The sequence below is a fragment of the Artibeus jamaicensis genome, unplaced genomic scaffold (assembly GCF_021234435.1).
Source record: "Artibeus jamaicensis isolate MK-2021 breed Jamaican fruit bat unplaced genomic scaffold, CSHL_Jam_final scaffold_3151, whole genome shotgun sequence".
In the NCBI taxonomy this organism is placed as follows: Eukaryota; Metazoa; Chordata; class Mammalia; order Chiroptera; family Phyllostomidae; genus Artibeus; species Artibeus jamaicensis.
The window spans coordinates 4,144,629-4,156,246 of record NW_026522037.1 but is presented as its reverse complement, the minus strand read 5'-3'; the positions used below and the strand labels follow the sequence as shown (position 1 = coordinate 4,156,246).

General features: G+C 55.5%; 1 protein-coding gene across 1 annotated transcript; it reads left to right on the top strand.

Moving 5' to 3' along the window:
- Positions 1–1,042: 1,042 nt before the first annotated feature.
- MSX2 (msh homeobox 2) lies at positions 1,043–6,909 on the top strand. Its single transcript, XM_037127932.2, has 2 exons — positions 1,043–1,489; positions 5,367–6,909. The coding sequence occupies exons 1-2, from the start codon at positions 1,111–1,113 to the stop codon at positions 5,789–5,791; spliced, it is 804 nt and encodes a 267-aa protein (XP_036983827.1). The 5' UTR covers positions 1,043–1,110; the 3' UTR covers positions 5,792–6,909.
- Positions 6,910–11,618: the final 4,709 nt, after the last annotated feature.

Below are 11,618 nucleotides of genomic sequence, written 5' to 3'. Positions count from 1 at the left end.
TTTCCCCAGCCAGGTGCAATGAATAAGAATGTGCTTCTTCAAAAGATCCAGAGGCCTGGGGTGTGCAAACTCTGCAGAACCCTGTATTTCTGAGATTTGCAAGAGGGAGTGAGCATGAGATATTATCACGCCTTTTCCTCCCTTCTCCTCCCCCTTCAAGGCCAACACTGGCACCTAAAAGCATACCTACCAAACACAGGCTCAGACAAACGCACAAATACACCCAATTCGTGCAGCCTGGAGGGAAAGGTCGCATGGGATACCGCGCAGAAAGGAGCTTCAGGGCAAGGAAAACAGGCGGACTCCAAGCTTCTCAGCGCACTGGTTCTTTCGGAATGGGCTTGGGGACCACCGGGTTAATTTGTCCAGTTGGAGCTCTTTGGGAGGGAGCAGCTCCGGACCACCTCTCGGGCTCCCTGCAGCCCCTCTTCTTCCAGGGGGGCTTAGGGTGATAGCGGACACCTTTGGGGACTAAGAGCAAAATAGTCGTCTAAGTGCCCTCCGAGTGTCATTTGCTTTAGCAAAGGAAGCAGGCACGTGTTCAATGCTGACTCCTAAATTGGCAAAGTTAGCCCAGCTTTGGCGCACAGTAGGCGCTTCATACACGTTTTTACGATATCAGTTGCTGACTTAAAACACGTTCTGGCGGGAGCTGCGGGGGGGGGGGCGGAGAGTAGTACAGACGCGGGGTACCTGTTTTAAAGAGGGGTCAAAAAAGAGAAGAAATGGGACTCGGTGAACTTCCTCTTTAAATAATCGGCCTTAATTACGCCTTGGACTTTTCAGTTTTGGCGTGATTATAAACCTTGAGGGATCGCCTAATAACAACTCTGCTGACTGCTCCTGTAATTAACTCCTAATTTATTTCAAACGGGGGGTGGGGAGGGGGGGAGGCCCCAGCCTCTGCCGGGAGAGCCAATGGGAGGCGAGCGTCCGTGACGTCAGCGCTAGGGCGGGCGACGATTGGCCGATCCGAGTCTCCCACTTCCCCTTGGAGGAAAGGCTCGGCTCCCGGAGCGCCCCTCCCGTCTCCCCCCCAAAAAGTTTGAGTCGCCGCTGCCGGGCCGCCAGCCGAGTCGCGCGCCGGGAGCTACGTGGGGCAGAGAAGTCATGGCTTCTCCGTCCAAAGGCAATGACCTGTTTTCGTCTGATGAGGAGGGCCCGGCGATGGTGGCCGGGCCGGGCCCGGGGCCCGGGAGCGCCGAGGGGGCTGCGGAGGAGCGGCGCGTCAAGGTCTCCAGCCTGCCCTTCAGCGTGGAGGCGCTCATGTCGGACAAGAAGCCGCCCAAGGAGGCGTCCCCGCGGCCAGCCGAAAGCGCCTCCGCCGGGGCCGCCCTGCGGCCGCTGCTGCTGCCGGGACACGGCGCCCGGGAAGCGCACAGCCCCGGGGCGCTGGTCAAGCCCTTCGAGACCGCCTCGGTCAAGTCGGAAAACTCGGAAGACGGAGCGGCGTGGATGCAGGAGCCCGGCAGATACTCGCCGCCGCCGAGTGAGTGCGCGCCCGGGCGGGGACGAGGGGTACTGGCGGGAGCCCGGGGCTGGTTTCCAGGCCCGGGGCGCGGGGACCCCTCGGCACTGCGCGCCCCGGAGAGCAGGCGCAGCTGTTCTGGCCCCTTGCTATCCCCAGAGTTCAGCGCGCCGGCCGCGTGCGGGACATCCCGTGGGTACCCTCCGCGCACCGCGTGATCCGGGTCCTCTCGCTGTGCAAAGTGCCACCCGCAGTTGCGGACTCGCTGGTCTGTGTGGGGGCGAGCCCTGGCTGAGTTTGCGGGGTCGCTAGTTTACCGGCTTCTTTAGTCCCCAGCCCTGCGCTTCGGGCCACTTCGCTTATTTTTGATCCACGGCCCACCGGGGTCTCTGGTCTGGGGAATGGAGGGGGCGTCAAGTTCACAACCCCGCGAGGTGTGCCCTCCACTTAAAGACGAGCTAACTGAAATCTAACCCGATGTTAGCAGTAAATCATTATCTTCCATGGGTCCCGCAGGTGTCAAAGCGGGATCCCACGAAGGGAAGGGGACCGAGGCTGAGGCGGGAGGACATGTCGTCCTGGAGGCCAGCGCCTCACTGGCGAGGTCCTGAGCTTCGCTGGGAGCGGGCTGGGGTTGGAAGCGCAGGGGGCTTCGCCTGGCTCATACTAATAATTAACCACCTTCCCACAGCGCCCTAGCGTTTCCAAAGTGATGCTCATTAGTTCACCAGTAGCTGCTGGGACCCCGAAGTGCAGGCAGAGGCAGGGACCTGTGGCTGTGCCCTTTTTCAGACACCAAGACCTTGTTTTAGGACTGAACTTGGTTGAGCTGGGCTAGGGGCTGGAGCCCTGCCCCCCCCCCCCCCCGCCCCCGGAGGGTGCCCTGGCCACCTTCGACCCTTCGACCCTTCTGCCCAGAGAGATGCAGCAGAGGTCTGCTCACCTGCACCCGCTTCCTGCCAATGAGGCGGCAGGACAGGGAGCCAGGCCCAGGAGGGCCGGTTTCTCCTCTGCCTTTAAGCATCCACTTTTGGACCCCGATCCTTTTGCAGTTTGGAGAAGTCACTGCCCCACAGCCCCTTCAGCGTCTGTCTCCTGGTTTTTTAAAGAGTTTTCTGCCCGGGCTGCACCTCTTGGAAAGGGTGGGAAAGAGGGGTCTTGTCGGGATGGGAGCTTTATCCAAAGCTGGGAGAACCCCATCTTTTTCCGTTCCCATCAGCCAGCCCTCGAGACTGGAGATGCACAGTATTTTGTGAGCAAAACAAGGCCGCAGACCCAGGCATCTGTGGCTCTCTCCTCTGGCATCTCTCTCCACCCTGTTAGAAACTCCAAAAGATTCCAAGGGTGTGGAGGTGAAGGACTCCAAGAATTTAAACACAAGTCTGCCCCACGCTTTATGGCACTGTTCACTGTATTATCTGATCCATGGGGCAGCTGCTGGCCGGCCGCCTGGGAACCCATGAGGGCATTTCAGCAGAGTTCAGAGGAGTCAGCGCGCAGCGAGTTTGGGCTTGACAAAAAGATCCTGGGGACATTGAATGACAGGGCTCTGGACCTTCTAAAATTCCTTACTGTGAACCTCACCGAGGCATCAGTATTACTTACCCATTTTATTGATGGTGAAATAGAGGCTCAAGAGCATTAAGAGACTTAATAAGTTTGGCAAGTAGTGAGTGCCCAGGCCTTCCTAGGCCCGGGTCAGCGCCCTGCGGCACATCAAGGTTTCTGGCCTGATGGGGAGTGGAGTCCCGGGGTCAGAAATCCCACTTCCTTAGGCCTCCTGCGTCTGGGACGCCAACTCCCCACTTACTCTGTAAACATCCCCACCACAAAGTGCAATCCAGCCTCCCTGTGGACTAGTAAGTCAGCCTTGGGCCCTGGATGTGACCTTCCCGTGAGAAAAATGGGAGACTGCGAGAAAGGATTTACTTTTCCAACAAAAAGTGGGTTCTTGGCGCTCGGGGCCTGGAGGGGGCCGTGGGAGCAGAGGTGGGAGCCCTGGGTCCTGGAAGCCCGTAGCTGGGGCGCCTGGGGCGGGAGGGAGCCACCCGCCCGGGCCTGGTTTTGTTATTCAGAGGAAGTGGGATAAATGCTGTTTTGCTTTGTATAATCGCATCCTTCCTCTGGCTGGTTTAAAATGGGGGTGGGGGGTGAGAGGGAGGTGCGGTGGGCTGGGAGGAAGCCTCCTCGCTCGCTCTCCGCCTTTGATGCACGTGTGCGATCCCTGTCTCCTGGATTTCATAATTCCAGCGCGGCCCCAAGCAGCAGCCAGAAGGGCCGCGCCGGGAGTCGGAGCTGCTCCCGAACGCAGAGTGGGCTCAGGCGCAGACGCTGGGAGCTCGGTGTCCGGGCCCAGACCGCTGGGCCCTCCCGAGGACCAGGCCAGGAGGGTGCGGGCTGCAGATTTCCCGAGTCCAGGCTTAGTTTATTTGTAAATTAAGGAGCAGGTGCCCCGGTTTACTTAGGGATTAGCATATGCAAAAGGGACGCTTCAGTGTGGTTCCTTCCCCACTCCTCTCCCAGGTCTCTGGGCTGTTATTATTGTTACTATTTTTGGTGGGTTACGTCTTCCTTCTCGGTCCCTCGGAGTGAGGGTTGGTAATGCACCCTGGGACAGGCCCATTTCTTCTCGGAGGTGGAGGCTGGGTTGGGACATGTGCTATGTCACCCTCGGGTACGAAGTGTAAATTCTTTCTTGGGCCACCAAAGTAACAAAACAAGAAATGCAACATTCTCCCCTTGAGTCCTTTGGAGTTAACTACTGTGGCCACATTCGGGAATTAGCATAGCTCATAAAAAGCCAAATACAGCAAATTAAGGGTGTTGATTTAGCATGCCGCCCCCCCAACACACACACACACACACACACACACACACACACACACACACACACTGCCTGCCCCCTCCCATTGAGGAAAAGAAGCCCAAAGTGAGCTGATGTTCTGGAACCTCAAGGGGTGGCCAGTCCTGTGACTTCCTGCAACCGAATCCAGTTTAAGGACGGCGTCTGGATGCTGTCGGCCTACCTTTATTTTGCGTGTTGTTGCCTCTTTCTAAACCCTGGCAAAAGCTGACCGTGTGCAGGTTGGCTCAGCCCTGGAGGGGGTAGAGATGACTAAGAGGTGTGGTCACATGCTCCCGAGTCGGAGGCAGCCTGATTCCCCACCGACGTTTATGGGCAAGCTAATTCCTCTCTCCTTCTTAGTAAAGTTTATATTGCAGGCGCACCCGGCCAAAAAAACACGGATCCCACATCCAGATCCGTACAGTGATGTCCAAGTTTTATCATCTGCAGGCTGGATGGGATGACAGCTGTGGTGGGTGGCTGTGTGGGGCTGCTCCCCAGTTGCAAGATGCTATTAATTGATCACAGACCTCGCCTGGTCTGCCTGGTGTGACCCTGCTCTGCCAGCGGCTGATAGAGACCCGCCTGTCCCGGTGCGGGGCGGGCCGACCCGATTCTTTATGAGACCCTGCTCATTTTCTTCCTTGCATGTGATTCTGTCAGCGTCCAAGGGAGGTGAGGATCGTTCTGAACCTCGCCCCCCTCCCCCATATTAAAGACAAGAGAAATTAACCTCAGAAGAGATGGGGTTTAATTCTCAGCTCTCCCTTGACGAAGGAGGGGTTGATTGTTTCATATAGAAAGTTCTGTTTCATCATTACATTCCCAAACTTTTTGTTAAAAGCCTCAGTTTTTAAAAATAGAGGAATTTATTTATTTAAATAGGTCCTTTTCCACTGCTGGTCCCCATCACCCCCCCACAAACACCTGCTTTTGACAGAGATATCTCTCTGAAAGATGGAGAAGGGGCGCTGGCGCATTGCTACACACACACACACACACCTGGAGAGAAGACCACTGGCTTTGCTAACTCCCTGCCTCTCTGTCCCCCAGGACACATGAGCCCCACAACCTGCACGCTGCGGAAGCACAAGACCAACCGGAAGCCGCGCACTCCCTTCACCACCTCCCAGCTCCTGGCTCTGGAGCGCAAGTTCCGGCAGAAGCAGTACCTCTCCATCGCGGAGCGAGCCGAGTTCTCCAGCTCTCTGAGCCTCACAGAGACCCAGGTTAAAATCTGGTTCCAGAACAGGAGGGCCAAGGCGAAAAGACTGCAGGAAGCAGAACTGGAAAAGCTGAAAATGGCTGCGAAACCTCTGCTGCCCTCGGGCTTCAGCCTTCCGTTCCCCATCAACGCGCCCCTGCAGGCGGCGTCCTTGTACGGCGCGTCCTACCCTTTCCACAGACCCGTGCTCCCCATCCCGCCTGTGGGACTCTACGCGACTCCGGTGGGATACGGCATGTACCACCTGTCCTAAGGAAAGCTGCTCGATGGACTCCACGAGGGATGCTCGTCGCGTTAGGCCCCCTCCCTCTCCAGGAAACAGCTCGGAGCCAGCACCCCGGTTCCGCAGACCTTGCACGCGGCGCCCTGAGCGGATGGGGCCGCAGACGCTGTCAGACTGCGCTCTTCAGGCTGGACACGCCACGTCCTGCTTCCTGGGTGTCATTTTCCAGACGTCCCCTCCTCCTTTCACAAAGATTGGCTCTGACGGTTTTTATATATAAATATATATATAATAAAGTATAATACATTTTTATACAGCCGACGTAAAAACTCAAATTATTTGGAAAGACAGAATTTATATACCTGTGTGTATATATATATATATGTACACTTTCTTTTATACATATATCACCTAAAAGAGACTGCTTAAGTCCACTTGGTTTCTCTTTTTTCCTAATACGGGGAGAGAGACAAATGGTTTTCTAAAGTTGCTGAAATTTGGTGATTTTGATGGGATGATTGGCTGCTGCTTCAGGAGAACCTGGAGGGATTCCGCCAAGTGACAGGTCACGTGTTTGCAGTCTTCCGTGCATTAAAAAACTGATTAGATGCCACGCTTGGCCCCATTTCCCTCCTCCCCACATTGCTACATTGTTAAAAATTTACTTTTTTTTTTTTTTGTGAGATCAATAAAAGGGGGACAAGAAGACAGGGCAAGCCTGGGGTTAGGTGGCAAGTGGAGGCATTTCCTAACTCCTCTCAAGGCTGTTGTTGAACTTCATTTCCGATGACTGGAGAGTGAAAAGTTAAAAGTGTGTCGGGAGGGACTGATGGTTTCTGTGAAATACTAGGTACATCAGTCCTCACACTTTGCAGACATGATTTTGGGGGAGGGGGTGTAGTTAATTCTCCGCTTAAAAAAATGTAACCATTGCTTATGTGCTAAATATTCTTGAACAATGAATAGATCCAGGAAGAAAAAAAGTATCATGCTTTCTCTGTACCTATTGTATGTGCTAAACGTGTTAGAGGAATTTATATACTTTTTACCACATGGGGGGCAGAGGGTAAAGCCATGTTTCCATTTGCTGGAAATGGTGGGGTCTCACCGCCGTTTAGCTAGCTCCTTGGCACCTCACCTTCCCCTCCCTCCACCTCCCCAACCAAGCAAACTTTATCCCTTTGAAAGGGTGTCTTGTATAATTTTATATATTTTATTGAAGAGTTATTTCTTATCTCTTATTCCAAATTAAATTAAACATTTGTTTTATTGCAGTAAATTTTTGTCCAAACTCACTTATTTTAAAAGGCATTCTCTCTGTTCTTAGTTGGGCTTAGCTCAAAAATACCAAGATACCACCTAAATGGGGGGTTGGGGGTGGTTTTTATCACTATTTTAATGTGAATCAACCCAGGATTGTGGCCAGATTCAGGGGGAGGGGGGAGTGCATTGAAAGTAGCAAAACACTTGGGAATATTTCCCCCAGCCGCTTGGGTTACTCTAGCAAAAAAAGGTAGAGGTTTTCAGACAAGTGCAAGATGAACTTGGGAGAGGTGGTGTAGCTAGGGGGTCGGCCAGCACCTGGAGTGCCTTGAAGATGCTCAAGGAGAATCTTGAACTTGAGATTTTCTATCTACCAACACAACAGCAAAATGAGAAGCTATGGAAACAGAACCAATGGCTCTGTGCAAACCGAGCTGGTGACTAAGATGCTTTCACTGCAGGGGTGTGGGGGGGGGGGCTGCTCTCAGGAGTGTGTCAAATCAAGCTCCCTTTACCATTCCCAGCTTCTTCCCAGAAGAGGGACCCGAACAAATAGTCTTTTCTGGGGGCTTGACAGGGGACGGTGCTTCCCTTCAAGTCCCCTTTGCTTTCCAGCCTCTCTCCACTGGACGCAGAACATTCAAAGGCCAGGCCTGGACTTGGAGGCATCACTTTGACAATAAGTTGGTGTGATGGGCAGGGGAGGTTGAGACGCATCTTCGATTCTTTCTGCGGCACAAATAAATGCGAAGTGGCCACCCGCGCATCACACCTTCCTGAGGTCTGAGGGGAGGCTCCTGGGGCCCTGGAAATGTTGGCTGCGGGAGAACCTGCCCCTGAACTGGTGCAGCGGGGCATCGGCACCTGGCAGCTACTCAGGACCAGTGTTCTCATCCCACACTGTCGTTTTGGTGACACCCAGGCAGGCGGTTGGGGAGTGGCTCCAGGGGTCAGGCACGAGTCTCAGAGGCCTCAGAGCCCCGGTGCCAAGTGCTCCAAACCCAGCGTCTGCTCCACACGGGGGCCGATCTGCCCCGCTCCTCCGTTCTGAGCCGAGCCCACAGAGTGCCCCAGCCTCCCCAGGTGCGGCCCTTTGCTCTCTGGCTGGGCCTCCCCAGGCCCAGCTCCTAGTCCTCGCCCAGGGTCCAGCCTTCCTCACTTCAGGGATGCATTTGCCAAAGCCCAAAGCCCTGAGCCCTTCCCGGTTTCAACCTCAGCAGCCAAGCTGGGTCCCCAATTAGCCTGTCCACCAAGCTTCCTTCCTGTCTGGGACCCCGCAGCCTCTGGCAATCTGAGCCGGAGTGGGGGGTCGGGAGACACCGCTGGGGTTAAGTCTCGGCCTGCCCCCGGGAGGAGGGGGTCATTAACCACAGTGCGATCTGGAGAAACGGGACTGTGTCTTGCGTGGGTATCGAGGTGGGTTGGAGACCACTCGGGTAACTGTCCACTACTCCAAAGGCCCCACATCCCCAAAGAAAAACAGGCCTGGAGAAGGGCAAGGAGCTGCTCGGGTTCAAATAGAGGCACGCCCTCTCTGCTAGGGGGATGGGTCACCCAACTGAGGACTGAGCCCGACTCCTCGGGGCCAGCGGTGCGCCGGGCACTGGAGTTCCCACCAAACCTCCTGCCCTGGGCGGGGTTGGGCTGTCCCCAGGGTCCCCGCGCCCAGAAGGCTTGGCATGCTTCGGAGACCGGACTAACCACCTGCCGTGGTGGCAGATGGACCCTGACTCACCAAGGACCCACAGAGCCCCGCCTGGGAAATTCAAGCCGAAGATGCCAGCGTGCTGGCCTCCTAGGGGCCTGGCCCCAAATCCACACACCTCCCTAATTTCAACACTTCCTCCCAAACTTTCCCAGAACCACTGCTCTGCTTTGAGAAACGAGGGGAAGAAAGGAGAGGAAATCACCTTTGCTCCCTCGAAGGGTGGACCCAGGTGTTTTCTCCCAACTCTCATTTAGTCCTCGCGTGCCCCGAGGGGAGGTGTGATCCCCAAATCTCAGAGTCGAGGAGACCGAGGCACAGAGCGGCGACTCACTAAGGGCACACAACCCGTAAGCAGCGGTCTCAGACCTGGGCCGAGGGTGAGTGTGAGGGTCGGCGGAGGCAGGACGTGCAGGGACCCTCTCAGGCCTAACCCTGGCTGCCCAACTCTGCAGATGCCCTAACCCTGAGCGCCCAGGCCTGGGGCCTCTCTCTGCACCCCCTGTCCCTCCCCTTATTGCTGTGGGGGCTGCCCACTGAGGACCCACAGTCTCTCTCCTGGGATCGGGAGCTCCGGGGTGGCGATGCCCGGCGGGGCAGACAGGTAGGCAGAGGAGGCCTGGCTGAGCCCAGGCGCCCTCGAACCACCCGCCTGACCCCCTGAAAAGAGGAGCCCAGCCTTTGAGCAGAGCCTCGGCGGTCCCAGCGAAAACTCGAAGGCCATTCTTTGCCATAAAAGCCGCTCATTTGCCACGGGCTGGAGAGGCCACTCCCCCACCCCCACTCCCCTTCCACTGCTGGGTTTGGAATAAACATAAACCTCATGTATAAAAGAACCCACCACACACACACACACACACACACCCTCCTTGAAATCACAGGGGCCCCAGTCGGTGAAGTTGATTAGGCCAGTTTTCCCTTCAATGTTCAGTAAAACAATTTTTTCCAGATTGGTGATGCTGCGGGCGTCTCTAATGAAGCCGGCCGGAGAGCAGTGAGGGAAACTGGGCTGTCAGCTCCTGGACCCTTCTCCCCTTCTCCCGCCCCCCAAACCCCTCTCACCTCCTCCCTGCTAGGAGCTAAATAAAAAGCAGGAAAATTGCTCTCCAAAATAGCCCTGCTTCAAAGCAGAACGGAGGACCGGGCTGCGGGAATCCTGAACCCGGTCCTGATAAGGTTCATAATAATCAAATCCAAACCCTCTCCACCCCTTCTGACTCCTTCCAGCCTCCTCCGGACCCCTCTGTATTTGTTGATGAAAACACTTTGATGTCCCAAACAATTATTATTATAATTTTAAACAACCTGGTATTTTCCATTACTAACGGCTCCGGCTTTGAAGTTACACCTCATAATTTCCTAAATTAAATAAATCATTTTAAGTTTGCACTGGGAGGCTTTTAATAGCAGAGAAAGGAATATCATTATCTTATTGAGACCCAATTGTGGCGGCTCCAGCTTGGCTGTAGCTAGGGGCAAAGTAGACTCAAGTCTAACAGACATACTTTATTAACCTCCCATAACTCTTGAAAGAACATTTTTATATTTTCTTTGATTTCCCCCCCTCCCTCTCTTGTTTTAAAGCTGTCCCAACCTTTAATTAGTGCCTAATATGAAAAGCATTATTTTTTTAATGCTGTGTAATTTACCGGCGGCAACAGGCCAAGTTAACAATTGTTTATTAGACTTGGTTTTTCACACAGGGCGAAGAATGCCGTTCCAAACCCAACTTTTCATGGGTGGTTGCACTAATTAATACAGTGTCTGAGGCTCCTGGGGGGTTTTTAATATTGAAGCCTATGGGGGCGGAAGCGGGTTTCAGAAGCCCGGCTCCTGCCGACGTGCTCCCTTGGATTTCTTTCATGCTGTTGTGAGCCTGTCTGTGGACCCCGCACAGTCAGAAACTGTTCCCTGGCTCCGGAGGCTCCGGGGGACCCCAGGCGAAGGCCCCCGGGAACCCCTCGTACCACCGACTTGTGATTTACAGCGTGGGGAGGGAGGTGCCCAGGCTCGGGGTGCAGGGCGCCCTCCCTCCCGCTCACCCTGGGCTTGGGGAGGGTGCCCGTCTCGCAGCCTTGAGCGGAAAGTGCTGGCCGGGGGCTGGGGCTGGGCTAGAGTCAGGCCGTGGGGGGCAAATACCAGCTCTCCGGAGCACCAGGCTCTGGGCACGGAGAGTGACTGAGGCTGAGGCCGGGACTGGCGGGAGGGCGGAAAAAGTGACCCAGGGGTCTAGGCCGGCTGCTGCCCCCTCTTCGCCTTCCTCCTCCGTGTCCCGACCCGTTCGTCTCTTCTTTCCCGTTTTCATCGGCAGCCCGACCACCTGGACGCCCACCCTATTTATTCACCTTTTTTGCTTTTCCCTTTATTCCCTGTTTTCTCCTTTCATTCTGGTCCATGTCTACCCCACGTTATACTTTTAGAACTTCTCCTTTTTCATCTTCTTGCTGTCTCCACAATTCTTTGCCATCTTCCCCTTCATTTCCTTTTGACGCTCTTTTCTCCTCTTTCCCCGTCACTTTGCTCCTCCTTTGTGTCTCTTAATATTGTTCGGTTTTCTATTTATTCTCGTTTCACTGTCACCTTCTTTGCCGCCGCCAGCCCCCCTCCCCCCGTTCTCTGTTTCCATTCTTCCCCGGTTCCAGCGATTTCGTGCCGGATTCCGGGAGCCCAGCGCGCCGCGCTCCTCCGGACGCTGCGCCCTGGCACAGGGGGCTCTCCTCACCACGTCCCTTCGTCCCCTGGGCGCCCTGACCTCCCCTGCTGCTCCTGGCAGGCGAGCCAGGGAGAGACCCCTGAGCAGAAGAGGGCAGGTCCCTCGGCTTCTCCCCGGAGCCGTGGGCGTCACGGGTGAGAGGGGCAGCGCCCGGCGGGGAAGGGCCGAGTCCCCGC